Source organism: Erigeron canadensis, chromosome 9, assembly GCF_010389155.1.
Source record: "Erigeron canadensis isolate Cc75 chromosome 9, C_canadensis_v1, whole genome shotgun sequence".
NCBI lineage: Eukaryota > Viridiplantae > Streptophyta > Magnoliopsida > Asterales > Asteraceae > Erigeron > Erigeron canadensis.
The window spans coordinates 25,980,954-26,000,398 of NC_057769.1; the positions used below are offsets into that span (position 1 = coordinate 25,980,954).

The 19,445-nt window shown below is 34.0% G+C and overlaps 1 protein-coding gene across 1 annotated transcript; it reads right to left on the reverse strand.

Annotated features, from left to right (window-relative positions):
* Positions 1-531: 531 nt before the first annotated feature.
* Positions 532-16,077, reverse strand: LOC122583421 (brefeldin A-inhibited guanine nucleotide-exchange protein 5-like). Its single transcript, XM_043755825.1, has 33 exons — positions 15,966-16,077; positions 15,310-15,385; positions 14,956-15,142; positions 14,685-14,806; positions 14,530-14,588; positions 14,323-14,380; positions 14,162-14,246; positions 13,910-14,077; positions 13,753-13,808; positions 13,604-13,673; positions 13,452-13,520; positions 13,252-13,374; positions 13,123-13,176; positions 12,941-13,029; positions 12,745-12,841; positions 12,548-12,646; positions 11,578-11,766; positions 11,121-11,231; positions 8,735-8,919; positions 8,039-8,659; positions 7,533-7,950; positions 6,814-7,053; positions 6,616-6,739; positions 6,088-6,236; positions 5,362-5,715; positions 4,815-4,981; positions 4,333-4,497; positions 3,762-3,966; positions 2,604-2,717; positions 2,286-2,422; positions 1,369-1,660; positions 699-794; positions 532-594 (listed from the first exon to the last, which is right to left on the reverse strand). The coding sequence occupies exons 1-33, from the start codon at positions 16,075-16,077 to the stop codon at positions 532-534; spliced, it is 5,154 nt and encodes a 1,717-aa protein (XP_043611760.1).
* Between the last annotated feature and the right edge of the window lie 3,368 nt (positions 16,078-19,445).

The following is a 19,445-nucleotide window of genomic DNA, read 5'->3' on the forward strand; positions in this document are numbered from 1 at the left end:
TTAGCGACCAGCTTTTTAGGTGCAAAACGGCAAATACTACAAATGCTTGAATTACTACTATGAGCTGGAAAAGCTCGATGGTATAGATAAGCTTGATAACCCATCGAGCCGAGCCATTAAAGGTTGAAGTCGGCACATCAAGTATCTCGGGTTTGAAACAAAGTTCAAGCTCGGGCCCGAACTTGATAACTAATCAACTCGACTGAGTTGGGCTCAAGTTACTCCACAAAAGCTCAATTTGGTTGCAGCTACAGGATTTTATCGTATCATAAGATGAATATAGTCCTTGACCATCTTCATCAACCTCAACCAAAATTCAGCTAGAGCGAATCCATTCATGAAGTCAAACTCGAAAAGTTTGTTACATATGAAAAAGAAACATGATAGGTAACATAAAACAATAGCCGCTTCGATCAAAACTGACTCACAATGCTCAAGATGACATGTCTTTACTTCTACATGCTCCTTAAACTGTCTGTTTTAGGTAGAAATAAGTGCTCTAAAACTACCTTAAGTGTCTCGATAGTGTTCCTACTTCAATAATCCATGTAACTGTATACTGAAAAGGTCGGCTAAAGCACAGCGAACATCCATCTGTAATGTGGCAATGTTAGAAAACAAACATTACCCGTTGTCAGTGTCAGCAAGAAAAATTGGAACTCGCATGCGCAGACAATCAATCATAGGTGATAGATTACCTGGTCGCAGCATACAAGCTTGGTGATCAAAGGGTAGAAAATTCTGAGGTTTTCTCTGAATATCTGGTGGTCCATTGAGCACATACTCTTCAGAACCTAAAAAGCATAAACATAACAAAATCATAGAGATATAAATAGCTTAACTTTAACGGAAAATCACTCATTGGACCACTGAAATTCGAATATAGAGTTTATATCAATAGGGTGTTTGGGTTTGTGATTTGAGTCTGATTATCTTTATTGCAGTTTCTATTCAAAACAATCAGGTTTAACCGTTTTGATGCATGGATTCTTTTTCAGATTATCTGAAATCGATGATTAGTTCTGTACCAACTGTAGAACTTATTACCTTACCGGAGAGTCATCATTGGAATGAAACTTAGATAACTACCCTTTTCTTGGATATAATTTGAGAAACTTAATTCCTATCTCAAAGTAATATCTTCATTTTACACATGAAAATGTGTTTAGGCCGTTTATATTAAGTTTTTACATTTTTAGAATTTGTTTAATTTCTTGTTTATCGCAACTCTAAACAATATAAGCAAACCCAACATTTTCTTCTACACCCCGTTTTAGTACAGTTGATTATTAAACTAGTCAAATCTGTTTAATCACTTTCAAAACTTCCCCGAAATGAAGAAAAACTTTCCAAGATGTAAGAAAATACCTTAACAATAATGGGTGAACGCATTTCAAGAACTTGATGAATCTCCATACTAGTACTGTCTCCAATACTTGTTTGGAAATCGGATGCTTCTTTAAGTACTTGACCACAAAAAGATGCAAGCTTTTCTTCAGCGTCTGTTTTAACTGTATGATCATCTTCATCATCAAGTAAATCACTTGTTATATTAAGTTCTCCATTTTGGTTTAATTTAATTCCAGAAGTTGTCTTGTGTAAAGCTTCTAAGTAAATGCAAGTTCCAGTAAATTCCTGACGAATAAGATTTAATGGCGGCCTGGATGAAGATAAACTAGTTTGAGTCAGAATGATAAGGTCGAGTGTCTTCTGTATCGCATCTGAATCCGTCCCATGATTATAGCAATGTTTGAGTCTAGTTTAAAAAAGTGTTCTACCATTAGTTAAATTTCTGGATATCCTTCAGTAATCAACTACAGTTGTAGAGGTGGAAAAGGCGGGTTGTACAGGTCAAAACGGGTGGGTGGGATTGACTTGTAACATTTTTTGTCCAAAACTTTTAGATTAGTAATTAGCGTGTTAAATATAATTGCAGCTTTATATTATTTCAATTATAATGTAAGAACACACTTCGGGTGACGTTTCACCAGGGTCCTTTTTTTGTAATATTTTTATTTGACCCATTTGACCCATTCACAATCGAAGAGGTCGAAATTGCCATATCAATATTGTCTAAAAATCACAGAGGGAAGTAAATTTTTTTATCAATTCAGAAAGGGACATTTTGTAAAGATGATAAAGAGAACATATGATTCCAGATCCAGAATTATATGTTCAAAATTTCTGTAACTAATTATGACAATTTAAATGGAAATTATTGTATTGTTCAAGTGATGTGGATGTTTAATATTTATAAATGTAATTTAGACTTGCAAGTAGCCAACCTTTCAGGAGCAGCGTGCTGCATGCGTAACCTGAGGTTAGCATACGAGTTATATGATGCTGCAAACTCTAAAATTGAGAACAAATTTTCTAAAATGGCAATCTTTTGATGACCCTTCAACTTGCTCCAGTATTTTTTCTGCATGGTCAACAATTTCCGCATGGTTAACTAACAAAATATAAACTTAAGACAGTGGCATACTAAACCACCACTTGGGAAGTTTTTTACAAGGGCTGGAACCTTACTTGGCTGAAGCTATACTAAAAGTTACCCGTTACCCAACCCATCCATTTGGCCACATCTTTAGTAAGGTGCATACCTGGATAATATCAAGGACTCCTAGCAGTAACAGTTGAGTTATGCATTTGCTCCGTACTGTTCCCATATATGTACTTTCGCCTGAATCTTCAGATTCATGTTCCTCATCATGGGACTATATGTTTACAAAAAAGAAAATTAATTAATAGTTTAAAAGTTCTATACATGAGCCAGGACACATTTTAAATCGTTAAACGAAAGAGCGCGTCTTTCCTGTCTAATATATTTCGTTGACATTTCAAGTTACATGGATGATTTCCATGTTCATTGGGTAAAATACTATGGGGGACAATGGTTGATAGTTTCTACAACACATGAATAAGATTACAGGAGAAAAGGCGGTTAATTGCAACTCTAAAGTGGTCATTCAAATCCTCCGAAAATGTTTTTATCATGTAGCAAGGTGTGACGTATGGGTTTCACATATGTGGTAAATGGGTCTCATGTCATCATCTTATCACTCATTTACCATCCAAAGATCCTTTCATCACTTCATTAACCGTCAGAAAAAATTTTCATGCCATGGTCAGAACTCAGAAGTGGTAAATGTGGGTCTCACGACATGACAATGTGACCCGCAATATGGAGAATGTGAAGCGGATATCGACAAATCATATCATAACAAATTTTCTTGGCCGTATATCTATATCTATAACATTATAAAGCATTTGACTTGTGTCTTAAAATTCGAACTTTCAACTACAAAAATTACTATATTACTGTTTCACCTTAACAGTTTTATTGTTATATTATTTCTGAATTTATTATACCTAATCATTTCCATCTTTAAATATGACACCAACAGATAATAAACACAGTTTTATATACCTGTGTGTTAGACAATCCAAAGCCAGCTCCCACCGTCACCCATTGTCATATGTACTAATTGAACTTTACTAATTTTATTTTTGAATATAAAAATTACACCATAGTTTAAATTTTTTGAGAATCCATGCACCACCGCGCATCGCTCAGATACACTTCTAGTCTTTTTCTATTACATTTTGAGGTATTTAAGTAATTTAAATGCTATCAAACTCTTCCGAATTTCTAAAATGCAAACAAATATCATCATTTTCCACCTCAAAGTACAACTATTCGGGTTTTCTATGTAACATACTTCAAAAAGGTGAGTAAAAGTAATTTAGGAAGAGGGTACCTTAGTTGGGGAATTTGGTATAATGGCATCTAAAGTCTGGTTTTTCGGTTTAGTGGTGAAACTTCTAACAAGAACTTTGCCCATCATGTTTCCCATGAGTCTTTGACCTATTGTTTGACTCCGCTGTAGTCTTGGCCCATCGGGAGATTTTCCAGCATTTTCCGATGATGGAGATTTGCTGGCAATTTCTGATGAAGGAGATTTGCTGGCGATTTCTGAAGAAGGAGATTGACCTGAAAATAAATTAAAGTCAAATGCTCTTGTTCTACGTGTTTCATGATAAAAATTGTAACTTCTTCAACATGCTGCGCGCCCCATGTGTAAATTACTACAGGAAAGGAATAAAATAGATGTATTATTTAGTGTTTCATGAATAACCTCCCGATTCTTGTGGATCTGTTGATGTCTCATCTTCTTGTTTATCTTTAGCCACCATCAATAAGTTATGATCTGTCAACGAGAACTCATTATATACAGCGAAGGCTATCTTCCATAGTCCCACATTCGAGAGAGTTGATAATGATGTTATATTTATCAAAATTTATATAAATCCTATACTAAGACACAAAACTCCATCCCTTCAAATATTTGAGGTGACTCACCTCCAGAAGACACAATAGAGGGAATATCATCTTCTTGAACTTTTAAGTCTTCACCCGTACGTAAATTAGTCTTCCTACTTTCAAGACTCAAAGTGTTGAGTAGCTCTAGGGGTTGAGTGGTGTAAGAAGCTTCCCTGTGAAATCATTATATATGTAATATGAAAGGATTCATCACAAATCACAAAATATATATGACTAATAAAGGAGATAAAGTTTTGCGACAATACTAATTTTCCTTTTTGTTGCAGATGTGTCATTCTTGTAAACTGCAAAATGCACACTACAATTTGCAAGAATCACTTTTGTTATCATGGCTCATTCTTGCAAAATGCTTGCAAAGTGTAGTGAGTGTCTTTAGCATTTTGCAAATATGATGGCTTATTTGCAATAAGCCAACTACAAGTGTACAAAATTCAATCACTCAAATTGAAAGAAAAAGAATTATAAGCACCTTATGCTTTTCAACAAGGTATCCCAATCGGAAACAATGAATTGGTGTCCTCCAATTTCTATAAGATGGACAAGTGCACCAAGTGATATTGATACCACCGCCTGGTCTGTCTTTGTGGCACAATCTACCAGTAAATTCAGCAGTGGGGAAAGCATGAAGCATACCTCCTGCAGGACATGTTGTCACAATACTTTATTGAAAAGGAATATATAGAGGTGGCAGAATAGGTGGATCAGGCGGGCTGACTGTTGACTAGAACCACCTTTTTCTTCAAAAATAAAAAAATAAAAAAATACTAACGTCTCTATAATAAGTTAGTGACTTAGTACATGTAGCAAGTATGAGAGCATACGCAATGGAAAAAATCTGTGGGAAACTCCTTTGTACTTGGTTCCTTAATAGCTAAACTTTTGAATTTACCCGCGTGACCCGTTAGAGGTAAAACATAACCCAGATCGAGCCATTGTCTGTGTATTCATGTGTCTGTGTGTAATCATGTATATATAGTGATAACTAAAACATACATAAACAGCCGGAGACAAGTTACCTTGTAAAATGTGTTAAAAAGGTCGCATAGCAATTGTAATGAATGAACACTAGTTTCACGAATCCATCCATCGCAGGAAGTCGTAGATTCCTTTCCAGCTTGCCTCACATGATCAAAAATAGGAAACAAAACTCGATGGAAAATACTCTCCCAAAATGTCGGAGAGAAATGCCTTCCTCTTTCGTTTAATAGATCAAACAAAACCTCAAGTGCACACTTGCTGACCTCAGGGCGTGAGTCAGACGTGAGATCAGATAAACCAGCAAGCATTGGGAACCAATATTGCTCAGTAACATCATAATTTGTATCTTCATCAATTGTACTGGTTTTTAACCTACCACCAGGAATTAGTCCCTAGATAGATAAACACAAGGATATAACATTAAGTTTGTTCCAACACAAAAAAAAAAAAAACATGGATACCTCTAGACCAGTTATGTATACTAGTTGTACTTGTATGTGGCAGATAACCTAGGATGGGTTTGGAAACATATTAAACGGATCATTTAGGACAGTTATAATGGATAGATCCGAGCTCGCCCACAAACACAATCATGATTACAATAGTATGTGAATCTTTAAACAAAATGCTATAGAAGATATATGCCTCAAATTATGAACTTTGGGTGATTTGCAACCCATTTGACCCGTTTGAGATAAAACAAATCCTAAATCAACAAGTTAATTAATAAATGGGGATATTGCAACATCTAAAAAGATAAATACCTCTGCAAGTCGATCCTCACATATGCGAAGAAGCGCAATGGCTTTTAAACTGATGCGGTGAGAGCTTTTACTGTTCGTGAAACTAACTAAGCAGTTGACACAGTCCATAAAACAGTTGCCGATGACTTGATCAAAGTGCTCCAATATAACTGCCAATTTGATAAATACAATAGACCATAGTAAATATTTGTACATATATTTTAAGTTATATATCCTTTAAATAGACATAGTATAATGCAAATAAGTTCTCCCTACATTCCATGAAAATTGCATTATCTCTAAATCTTGAAAGTCCTAAAGATAAAGTCGTTACTTAATAGCAAATTCTCATTGTTACAAATGAAATGATGATTTCATTTGGGCCCATAGGTCTTTCTTCTTAGTTGTCACTGTGAACTATTTTAGACTTGTGATCGATAGATACTACATAATTTCCTCAAACTAAGTGTGCAGAGTCATATCCTGCAATATTACTCAGAGAGATTTTAAAGATTAATGATGAAGTAAAGCAACAGGTTGAAAGAATACCTTGTTCTACATTCTCAAAAGCACTTTCAACAATAGATTCTGACTCGTCATTGGCAGCAGCTGTAAAAACCATAAAGACACTTCGCCAACCAGATTTAATGCTTCCAACCTTTGATTTAATCATCTGTTTCCAATAGCAGTATTGGTTTTTAGTCTAATAACCTAATGGGATGCATGCACAAGAAAAATGTAGCATACCTGAACAATGCAATCAACAATCAATTTGCGAATTGATTCACTTCGACTACTACTCATTAGAATAACAAATGGTTTCAAGATGTCATTCTGGAATGTAAAACTGGCAAGTTCTGCACGCTCCAAGTATTTAACGCCAAGTTGTCTTACAGAATCTATGGCATACATTGCAATCTTCTCGTCAGAATGGCTTCCAGCAGCAATAAAATGATTAGAAAGGACTGACCATATTCTAGCCCATACCTGCAAATAAAAGTAGTTTCAGTCAATAAGGACCGTTCTAAGTATATGCAGCATAGCCACCTCACAAGAACCTACAATTTCTTTATAACTGAATCTTATAAAAAAGTCAACTTATGGCAGTCACTTTTACTGAAAATGACAGAACATTTCCTCTTTTGTAAGTTTAATTACTAATTTACTATGCCTTTCTGCTTGGTATTATGAGAATTTTTACTCTTTTTTTCCATTAGTTTTCATTGTATTGTTTACTTTAAAGAAAAATTTAGACTTGGAACAATAGGCAAGTATTTTTTTAATATGTGCCAAGTCAAAACCACAGAAGTTGAATCCAAATCCCACACTGGTGTATTCTCAATGAAACAAGGGGTGGCTCAAGCACTTTATATATATATAATATATATATATATATAAAGTGTCTGTGGGTCAACCCAACTTGGCCAGGCCCATAACAAAATCTTGATTGGTAAAGGAATTATTACCATGCGTATACGAGCCATATTATAGTAACTGATCTCCACAAGTCTTCGTAAGCTATAAACACGAGCAGGGAATTGCTTCAATTCTTCAGCCGAGATGTTACATAAAGCTGTGTAAAATTCCACTACTGATTCACTTGGAAGTTTACCACTGTTCATAAAGACTTGCTCGGATGGCTTTCCAGCCAAATCTTTTAGTGATTGAACAACTGCATCTCTAGAGATTTGGTTAGCTCCATGCATTATAGTAGCAACCATAAGAGGATTAGATGTTGCAAACTCTAGTCGAGATATGCACTCCAAAGCAGCATTCCATGTGTCTTGAAGTGTGGCAGGTTCCGAGTCACATAGATCCAGCAGAGTACGCAAGGCTTCAACATTCTTATTAAGCATATGCCTGGATGCATGTAAGAAAGTGAACCTGAAACAGCCAAACAATACATTCAGTTCTTCATTAACTTCTCTTAGATAGAGTAGCAGTTTAGGCCCACAAAAGTAGGAATTTTTACCTGACCAATGATGTTAAAAAAGCATATCGCATGGTATCCATTCTTAGGACGTATGTGATATAAATTCCTGCTTTAAAACCTTCCATGCAAAGAATAACCCGAGCCTTGTTTTCCTTTTCCTCCATCATAACAGAAAATGTAGCAAGCAAAGGCCACCCTACAGCTTCAACCATTGGTCTTATAATCTCAATCCGTTGTGACGTATAAAATGTACCCCTTTTTGCACCTTGTTTCCTAAAGATTTCTTGTGTTTGTTTAATAATAGCTTCACTTTCAGACTTTGTGTCAGATTGACTTCTAATTTTCGGGAGGGCCAAATTTAAAATGCCAACAATTCCCCCTCCTTCGGTTTCTGCCTTTTGCCTACTGCCTTTTCCTATTAAAGTATCACCCTTCATTTTTATCTCTTCTTTGACAATGGAGTCATATATTTCCTCCAAAAGTACTTTTGGTGCACTTTCTTCTGGATCATTTGTAGCATTCATTCGCACAAAATCAGATTTGGACATTTTAGGCCACACCATTGGGTTATGAGCGTCAGTGTTGAGCATTATTACTGCATATGCAAGTACATAAGCAGTATCTGGACTTTTGAAGAGTCCGGGGTTATCTGCACAGTAACTACAACAATGGGAACAAATTTAGTGAAAATTACTATTTCGAAATAGGAAATGGCACATAATTTTATAATCTTACCGCTCTGCAAATTTTTCCATTATACGATCTATCTTTTGTGCTTCCCCGGGAAGCCTGAAACCTTTGAGAAACTCACGAATGGCAGTATGAAACTTCATTCCAGAGAATTTCATGGATTCAACGTAAGCATGCATAACAGCAAGGGGGAACTCCTCATGTTGACCCAAGTAATCACCAATCATACCCTGAAAACCGAAGATTTTCAACATCTAATTTTATGTGAATCTTATTTTGACTAGGCAAACGGTAGTTAGAACAGGTTTGGTAATGAGTCAAATCTGGTTGGGTTGAAATAGGTTGTTTTGAGTACAGATATATTGATACATGTGGGATGGACCTGCAACCATTTTTTCTAAACATTGTGTTCTTTTGTAAGTAATGAGTTAATTGCAAGATTGGTCCCTGTGGTTTGTACAATTTAGCAAGGAGGGTCCCTTTTCGAGAATCGTTGCAATGGGGGTCCCTATTTTGAGAATTTTTTGCAAAATTGGTCCCTTTTTGACGGATCCATTAAAGGTGGCCGTCAAGTGTGCACGTGTGCCACACGTGTGGGGGTATTTACGTACTTTCTACCCCACAGGGACCCCCATTGCTAAAATGAAAAAACCACAGGGACCAATCTTGCAACTTTTTTAAAAATCCATCACTATATAATACCTTTTAACTTTTCCAAAAAAAAAATATTTTATTAAATTATTAACTTAAATATAATTTTTAACACTTTTTATCTTTTCATGATTATTTGTTGTTAAAGAACTAAAAACATATAACCACTAAAAATTAAAAGGTATCATTTAGTGATAGATTTTTAAAAATTGTAAGTTTATAAACTTTTTAAAAAGTTAAAAGGTATTAGTTAGTGATGAATTTTTAAAATTTGTAAGTTTATAAAACTTTTTAAAAATTAAAAGGTATTATTTAGTGATGGATTTTTAAAAATTGTACGTTTATAAAATTTTTTAAAAAGTTAAAAGGTATTAGTTAGTGATGAATTTTTAAAAACTCTAAGTTTATAAAACTTACTTTTTAAACTTACAATTTTAAAAACGCACCACTAAATATTTAAAAATTTGTATAAACTTACAATTTTTAAAAAATCCATCACTAAAATAATAACTTTTAGCCAATGATGATTAGTCCAACTGGTCAGAGGCATCCCAGGTTTTACTCAAGGTCTTGAGTTCGATCCCTAGGGATGTCAAATCTTGGTGTTTTTTCCTTCGAATACTTATAACGGCTCATGGTCAACATCTCGTTGTCTAAGGTACGTGCAAGGCTTCACCATTATACGGTGAGATTTCCGTGATGTTGCATACCGACTGAATGTTCGGAAAAAAAAATAACTTTTAACTTTTTAAAAAGTCTTATAAACTTACAATTTTTAAAAATTCATCAGTAACTAATACCTTTTACCTTTTTAAAAAGTTTTATAAACTTACAATTTTTTAAAATTTATCACTAACTAATACCTTTTAACTTTTTAAAAAGTTTTATAAACTTACAATTTTTAAAAATCCATCACTAAATACGAGATGTTGACCATGGGCCGTGATGTCGCATACCAACTGAATGTTCGAAAAAAAAAAACTTTTAACTTTTTAAAAAATCTTATAAACTTGCAAATTTTAAAAATCCATCACTAACTAATACCTTTTACCTTTTAAAAAGTTTTATAAACTTACAATTTTTAAAAATCCATCACTAAATAATATCTTTTAATTTTTAGTGGTTATATGTTTTTAGTTTTTTAACAACAAATAATCATGAAAAGTTAAAAAGTGTTATAAGTTATATTTAAGTTAATAACTTAATAAAAAAAAAATTTGGAAAGTTAAAAGGTATTATTATTTAGTGATGGATTTTTAAAAAAAGTTGCAAGATTGGTCCCTGTGGTTTTTCCATTTTAGCAATGGGGGTCCCTGTGGGGTAGAAAGTATGTAAATACCCCCACACGTGCGGCACACGTGCACACTTGACGGCCACCTTTAACGGATCCGTCAAAAAGGGACCAAATTTGCAAAAAATTCTCAAAATAGGGACCCCCATTACAATGATTCTCGAAAAGGGACCCTCCTTGCTAAATTGTACAAACCACAGGGACCAATCTTGCAATTAACTCGTAAGTAATTAATGTACTATATTATGATGAAATCTATGATATTGGTATCAAGTATTATGACATTAAACGATTTAAGAGACTGTGAGCAGTAAAAAAAACTTTGGGCAACTTTCAACCCATTTTACCTCTTTCCGTTTTAGTAATTTTTTAAAGGACAGCTTTGACCCTGTAGGGAAATAGTCAAAAAACCATAACCCAATAGACTCATTCATAAAAGAACGGTTCAAAATTGCTACCTCTAGCTTTTACTGATTTAAAAAGTTGTACCTTGTCTAAAGCGGTTGTATTTCTGAGAAATTGTGCTACCGATTCAGGTGTATTGTCGACCAACCTATTTGCTGTGAGAAATCCAATACCTCGTGCAGGATGGCGGTTGAACTGCAATTTACAGATAATATGAAATAAGTTCCTTACAAAGCTAGAAATGACCACTGTTATTTAAGCATGCAGAATCTTGGTATCCTCTTAAATTCCTGTTTCTTACATGCTATTAGATTATGACAATAGAGATCATAGCCTTGTATGGTGGCAAAGTAGAGTTAATGAGCCTCTTTTCTTAGTGTTCATATGCAAAAGTGGTTTGGATCAAACTAAAGACAATGGCTTATTTGCAGAATTCACTAAATTCATCGAGTAGATTTATCGAGCTTCTTGAATTAATGGCATCAAAAATAATGAGGTTTACGTATTACTGTCTTTTCAAAGATAAAATGGCAAAGAATACCTCAGAGATGGCAGCTTCCATGGTTGATTTTTGAGCCTTCACTTTTTCAAAGTCATTTGTTAAGTCATTGATGTTGTTTGCATCTCCATCTGAAACATCATTATCAATAGCCTGTTTGTCTTTGTGCTTCTTTACCTCTCTACGCAGCTTCTCCCAGGAAACAAGTGACTTTACTACATTCACAAGGCACTAGAAAAGCGATGTAAAAAGATCAGTATATCTACATTTAGATGCTTATCTGTATAGATATGTTTATATAACTACTAGCATGGTACCTGCGCAATGCGACGGCGGTGTGGTGTCGGTGACGGGTGGTGATGGCATCGATAATTGGTGTCGAGTGACGAGTGGTGTAACGGTGTAAGTTGATGTAATGATGATAGTGAAAATATTTTAGAAGATGAGGACTTAGAGTGTAAATTAGCAAGATAAAAGTTTAAACTATAAATTTAATTCATTAAGGGCAAATCTGGTAATTTTTAATAACTATTTTCATAGGGGTGTTTATTAAGGGTAATTTTTGCATCTAACAATTTTCTAACACTTTCCAAAAATAGGAGGTTTCTAAAAATAGGAGGTTGATTTTCCTTATTATAAAGGAGTATAGATATAGATTAGACAATTAGTTTATGTATTTAAGTATTATTATTCTTAGAGGTTTAAAGTGTAAGCATATATAAATATAAAAGCTTTTGGGTTTTTTTTCTCTCTCGGTAGAAACGAATAAAAGAAACCAAAGAACCGAAACGAACAAAAGTTTCTTTGCTTTTCGGTTCGTTTATTCGGTTTCGTCAAAACCCTTTTATCGGTACCATGACGGATGATACCGATAATTATGTTATTAAGCCGTATGAGTCAATAAAGTATCGTCAAACACGATTTCTTGATGAACTAAAAAATGGAACTATTGAAAGAGCCGATTTTGGGAAGTGTTCAACTTTCAAAGATATGCAAGAGTGGATATACAAACCTGAAGCGATGATTCTTTAAGTGTTCCTGTTTGGATAGAGTTAGCAGAGTTAGGATCTGCATCTTGTGTCGCTTGAGCTATTTTGGAAAGAGTTGTAACCTGAATGATAATGGCTTAATCACCAAAATCACATGCAAATCCAGTAACAAGATAAATATCAAAGCCACACTTAATGGAAATAACGGAACCTATCATACCATTCGTTCAAATGAATTGGGAGCTTCAAGATCACAGTCATAGTTCACATATAGATCGATAAGCATCTGAGGGTCCTTGCAAATCTTCTCCAGCATCCTGCAATATTTATTTAGTGTTTAGAGATGTAAATAAAAATCACATACCAAAGTTCTATATCAAGGTGATTTATTATCTCCATTAAGCAGAATTTGATACCGAATCACCATTAGTTTAAGGTTCAGGGGACACTCGCAGTTCTCCAAAGATCTCAAAACGATGAGAGGGAAGAAGATGCCAATTTCAACCTGAAAATGCATATTAAACATGTTAATTGTAGCATAAGAGAGGAATCGTCATATTTCTAAAAACGTGTGTAAAGTAGAACATCCATAACTTGCCTTAAGGCCTTCCCTGTATCTCAATAAAAGCACCGAAAAAATTCCAGTTGCATACTGTAAACAAAAAGATACTCATCATTTTCCAAAATACATAAGAAAATCTTGAACTAAACTAAAAATGGAACTTGCCTGAAAGGTCGTTGCAGATTGGGAAACTGACGCTCGCAACAACGCATAAGATAGGTAAGCTTTCACTGCATCAATAAAAGTGAAGTTCCTGGTAAACGAGTGACTAGCCCCCTCTAATAAGCCCTGAAAATTTTATATCCGGGACACATTATAAGAAGAAAAAGGATCAAAGATAAAAGTTATCAACTACTATAAATAACCTGTAGAAGTTCGAGAGATAAAATTCGTGTTTTTGTGGTAATTGCATCATTATCTTCTTTCATACCCATCTGCAGGACGTAGCATAATCAAATCAAGAATCGAACTTTAAGCCAAGAACTATAGAAGCAGACAGGGGAAAAAAAAAACAAACCTTGCATAGGGTGCGAAAAAGAAGCAATGCATCATGGTCTGCAATGCTCCTGCTCTCAGGACCAACAACACTGGAAAATCAAGTAAAAATCAGTAAGTTGATATTGCAAATAGAATATATGAAGTTTTTTTGGCTATATATATATATACCTAGTCTTTCCATCATCTTCGAGTTTCACAGCCTTGTCAAGAGCTGCCTCCAAGCCCTGAGAAACAAAGAAAAGCCAACCACCTTTGAATGCTCATATAGCGTATATCAAACTCACATTCACAAGGTGAGATTTAGATAGAACATTAAATTAATCACCTTAATGTCATTCACACCAGCGAGATTTTGAAGTTCTTCAAGAGGTGCAATAGAACTGTCGTTTGCAGTAGGAGTTAACATTTGATTATCTTCGTGACCCAGTGAAGTTTCTTCAACTTCCAAAGATGAATCACTAATTTTGTTTACAGGTTGAACATCTGAAGATACCTACAATGAAAGAACACAGTGTTGAATTACTAAAATATGGTGGAAGGTCGCGTGAAAGTACTAAAACAAAGTTTGGGACTAAACCGAGTTGGTGTCCATCCGCCTGAATACTATGTTGATCATTTGAGTTAGCATAGCCTTGGATGTAGCTTGGTTGACATGACTTTTACTAAACATTTAGAATAAAGATAATTACTTCAATCCATCAATATGGAATATATGTTTAGGTAATAGTAAAACGTTACCTGTTAAGAGCTATATTATAGCAAACTCTGATTACACCAAGCAATGGCTCCCCATGAACTGCGTGTATGGCCAATCAGTAAGAAGAGAAAGAGAACCTTCTATGTACAACTTTGGCACTTTATGGAACTACCGAAACATAAAATTCGTAAAATATCTACTCAGTAAATAATAGAGAAACAACAGAACCCCTTTAGGCATTGGGTTACCTCTGAACTTGGTAGATGAAACAGCAGTAAGTAGCACTTTCAGGACTTGAAGAATTGTACTGCACGTATATAAGATATAGAATTTAAACATTAGAGAAATTTCCATGCAACTCAAAAGGAAAAAATTGTGAAAGAAAAGGATATAATTGATGTACCTGTCAGGTGAGTTATTATCAACACAACCGCATACCATGTTCAATATGTCTGTGAATAGTGCGACGTTTTTACCGTTTTCCAGGCCAGGATCACCCTCTAGATGGTCATAGGCAATAAGCTTCTGCAAATAAATTTTTTTTTTACTATTAGGACACTATAGATATCTACTAAATCCTGAAAAAAACTGTAACAATTTTACACTAAGTTGTCGAAAAATCACATTTTTAAAAACTATGCAGTTAGAGCTACAAGAATTAAACAGATACACACATGAATACAATCCAATGCAAGTTCAATAAATTTTGGATTCTTTGTTTCAAACGCAAGTCGAAGTGGATTAAGAACGAGTTCCAATTCAGCTCCTTCCAAAGATTGGCCAGCACTTGCCAACGTCTTTGTGATACTTGCACTTGTTTCGTCTGCATCTGACCAGACTTCAGTGCTTGAAATCCCATCACTGCAACAAAGCTCCATTTTCATAAATTAAACCAATGTTAATTATCCAGATTATATCATCTCACCCTTTCAAGCAATAGGTATGTTAAGCCTTATTTCAATCCTAATATGGCAGCTGCCAAAAAAAATGGCACTTAAATGTTATTATAAGTTATAATCTACAAGCACCTCTTTTCTTTACTTGGGGATGACACTGTACTGCTAGAATTTGATGACGTTTCTTGATTATTCGCTTTTGAACTACCTGCAAAAAAAAAAAAGAAAAAAAAGAGGAACTAGAAATCAATGCCTGTTTATACTTCTTAGTTCTTACACATCTTTTATCTTAATTTTCGGAAAAGCAAATAATTCTTGCACATTACTACAGTGTTATCTCAATGCCGCTCTGTATAAAAAATAGAAAGTCCAAAATACGAAATAGTGTTCATACTGATAATTTTCGCTCATACATTTGACTAATCATTTTGTGCGAAAGTTGTATATATTATGAGAGTTAAAGATATAACTGTTTTTTGTTAACTACACTAAACATTATAGCATGGACTATAAAAACAATAAAGCTGTTTAGATTTCTTCATAAAACTACACTCTAAAATCATATGCATTTCAAATTTTAGATAGTTAATAAATTCTGGTCTTAATACCCAGGACCATCAATCAATTAACAGATCAAGAAAAACACAACAAATTACAAAAGAATTCCAAATAGATGAAATAGACTTTAGTCACTTATACTGCAGTGACCCAGACCAGGCTCACATTTACCGAATAAAATAAAAATATAGATAAACCGAACAGATCAACAAACAAAAAAGAAAACAGACCTAGATAAGAACGGATTGCGGTCTTAATAGAATGATACTTTTTCCCTGAACATTCTTTGAGCATTAATTCGAATGCCCGAGTAATAAACCCTCCAGCAGCACCTCCAGACATTATCGTTGTTATTTTTTATCGTTTCGGAAATTACAGGTAAGTAAGTTGATGGATGATGATGATCATCATGTTGTCAGAGATCCGATTGTTGTTCATTTTTGTGGAATGAATCAATGTTATGTTATAACTAATTAAAGAGTGAATGAATCATAAACGTTCCCTTTCCTTTTAATTTGCGGTTTTGATTGCTTTATTATTTATTCTCTTGCATTCAAGTATTTCCAAATGAGTATTTATAGCTTTTGGGTTATATTAGTAAATGACATTAATGATCCTTGGATTTATACCTAAGTTACATAACTTGTATTTTGTCACAAAATTCTTTTGTTTAGGTCCTTTAGCTTTCCTTTCAAATAATATCATGTAGTTGATGGTTGAAGAATTTAAGTCTTTTTGTATAAACGAGACAAAGTACCCGCGCATTGCGGTGATTAGATGGTTGGGGTGATAGGTCTTAGAGTATGATAGATAATAAGAGGTGATAGGTCATATAGTGTGATAGCCAAATGTCTTAGCCGTCCAGACTCCGCCCTCAGATTTAAAAATTCGTCGAAAGTATATCAAATGACATCTCTAATGAAAAAGCATAAAATTTTAAGAACACTCATATAATTATTATATTTTATCAATGTACGGTTTTTGAGATAAAAGATTTTGAATGAATTAGAGGAATAAAATAATTTATGGAGGAAAGACAAAAATAAGTGGTTGAGATTTTAGGAGAGGGAAAAAAATGAGTGGTTGAGATTTAGTATTAATGTTGAAAAGTTGAAACTAGATATGATTGACGACACATAATTAATCCTCCATAATTTTGAGCGACCAAACTTGTAAATGAAATGCAGTTAACTAGACAACTAACTTAAATGAACTACAGTTGACACCGCATGAATCGTGACTTTTACTTATTTGAATTTTGGAATCAAATTTAGAAAATCGAATAGACTTGCACCGAACTAGCAACTTTGTGTCACTCAAACTAGCTACTATGGTAATCGTTGAACCTTCTACTTCTTAACACGGCGAGAATACACCACAATCTAACTATAATGCCACTCCAATGAACTTGAACCCCTCACAATTAACCCGTAAACTATGTCGAAAATCTCGAAAAATACACGTAAATAATTTTTATGCGAACATGCAAACTGTAACGAAACTTAACGAAACTTAACACACTACTTAATGGATCATAAAAGAGCTTATAACAATTTTTAGAACGAAATTCTAACGTGTAGATTTGACACAATTTGAAACTGAAGTTTACGAAAAAGTTGCGAACTAGACTTTGTAAACGAGATGTAACTAAGAAAACCACTTCATTATATATATATATAATGTGAACTACTACAGTGCTGGCTTGGTTGGCTCGCCTTTGGCTTAAGTCGGCTAAAGTCTTCCTTTTATCCAATCAAACTGTGCCTCCTTACTTTTCTGTTATGAAATGAAGAGACCTTTTTACTATTTCTGTTTTCATAGTTTTTTGCGTTTTAAAAGTAAAAGAAAATGGAAATAACTAAAAAAATTTTATCCATCCTCCCAAAACACCCAGCAATCCTACATATATACATACATATATGAATAACAAACATAGATACATAAACTAAATAACTAATTGAAAATGAATTTATATATATATTCTAAAAAAATGCAAATTCGACCACTCATATATGTTTATAACCATTAGGTACAATAGCATGTGCTTTACTTCATCAACCAAATTAAATATTAATAAGACAAAATCAAATAAATTTGCTACAACTCTGTTGTTCTATTCATCATCAACAACAAGATGAAATTTTTTTGTTAGAGTTATATCATTTGGAAATCTAAATAACAAACAAAATACTAAAAAAAAAAATTCGTATGTATTAAACATTTACGTTGAAATGGCAACCTGGGATATTCTCACAAAAGCAACTCTTATAGGTCTTTGTACATAAGCTTGGTACAAACCTACAAACATAAAATTTTGTTTAGTTTTGCAGAATATCTATCGCCATTTTTCAAACCACTACCATCTTCTTCAACATGGAGAATATTAGAACATTGAGAGGTGGATCTATTAGGATTTAAAAGATGAAGGTTGAGGGAGGTAAAAATGAAGGTTGAGGGAGGTAGGTGGACAAGTGTGTGTGTGGCGATGGAGAGAAAACATATATTAATTTTATATGAAGTAAATGAATGAAAATGGCTTTTGAAAATACTATGTATAAATAAACCGCCCCACAGATTTGTAAAACATTGATGAGTAGTTTTGTCTTTTAGTACATGAGGAGGGAAATTCAGAGCACGTGGAGTGAGCATGTATGTGTTCATGACAACGCATGTATTATAAATTATGTGTTACATACTTACATCTAAAATTTGATATGGGATACTAAAGAGGTGGTGGGTTTTTATTGTTGTTATACATATGTTACAATTACATGGTTTTGTGACTTTTGGGAGTTAATATTTTTATTAGTCTTTATGGTCTTCATTGCAAACACGTTTACTAATATATGATTATGTACATCACTTCGTGCGTCTTTGCACAAAGACAATATAATTTGATTAACTTATACTTATACTTGCTTTCTAATAAATAGTATTATGTATTTGTGTATTTTAAGCTTACTGCTATACTTTTGGCAATATGCGTACCACTTAACTTATACACGTTGTATTTTACGTGTCGTTATGTTTTTCGAAATTTTGCCCGCAGCGAAGCACGGGGCTTCCCACTAGTTAAACTTTAAACAACTTGTAAAATAGTGAACAATTCGTACAACTGATGTAGTGGTTTGAAACTTTGATCGCAATTTATAACGTACAGAACTACAGGATGCTTTTGATCGTGAGTTAAAATAGTAACTTAAAAACTAAAGGATTCTACTACAAAGAACAATGCAATTGATGAGTTGGAATTTGGTTGTGACTGGAAATGGTTTGGAGATCATAGGAGTCTTCCCAGGCACACCTTCAATCGTTCTCTGCAAGCTTCTTTTTATAGCCAACTTTTCCAATTGCTTTCTTAATTGTGGGAGACAATGAGGAGCTATGGAGCAGTTGTGAATAGGAGGATTTACTGTGTCAACAGTATTCAACTTCTTGGAATTCAAAAGCAGATTTATGAAAGAAGCTATCGTATCTTGACCGTCTCCATGAAATTGTTTTGCTAAACGTGTAGAATAATTGGTCTGCATTTGATCCATAACTTCCAGAAGCATGTAGGCCCTCTTTAATAAATTATTTTATTTTTTTACTTGTAGGTGTACTGGAGACGGTGACAAAAGCCAAACGCCCATTCCATATTATCAAATTTAATCATGATAGAGTTCGTGTCTTCTGCCCTTATTGCGACGTATGATGAAAAAAACATTTTT

Excerpts from the sequence above, each read along its gene's own strand:
- LOC122583421 (XM_043755825.1), bottom strand. The coding sequence starts at position 16,077 with ATGTCTGGAGGTGCTGCTGGAGGGTTTATTACTCGGGCATTCGAATTA. Across the intron at positions 2,423-2,603 it reads GAGTCCTTGATATTATCCAG|AAAAAATACTGGAGCAAGTT; the intron begins GTATGCACCTTA and ends TTGACCATGCAG. Across the intron at positions 595-698 it reads AGCTTGTATGCTGCGACCAG|ATGGATGTTCGCTGTGCTTT; the intron begins GTAATCTATCAC and ends GCCACATTACAG.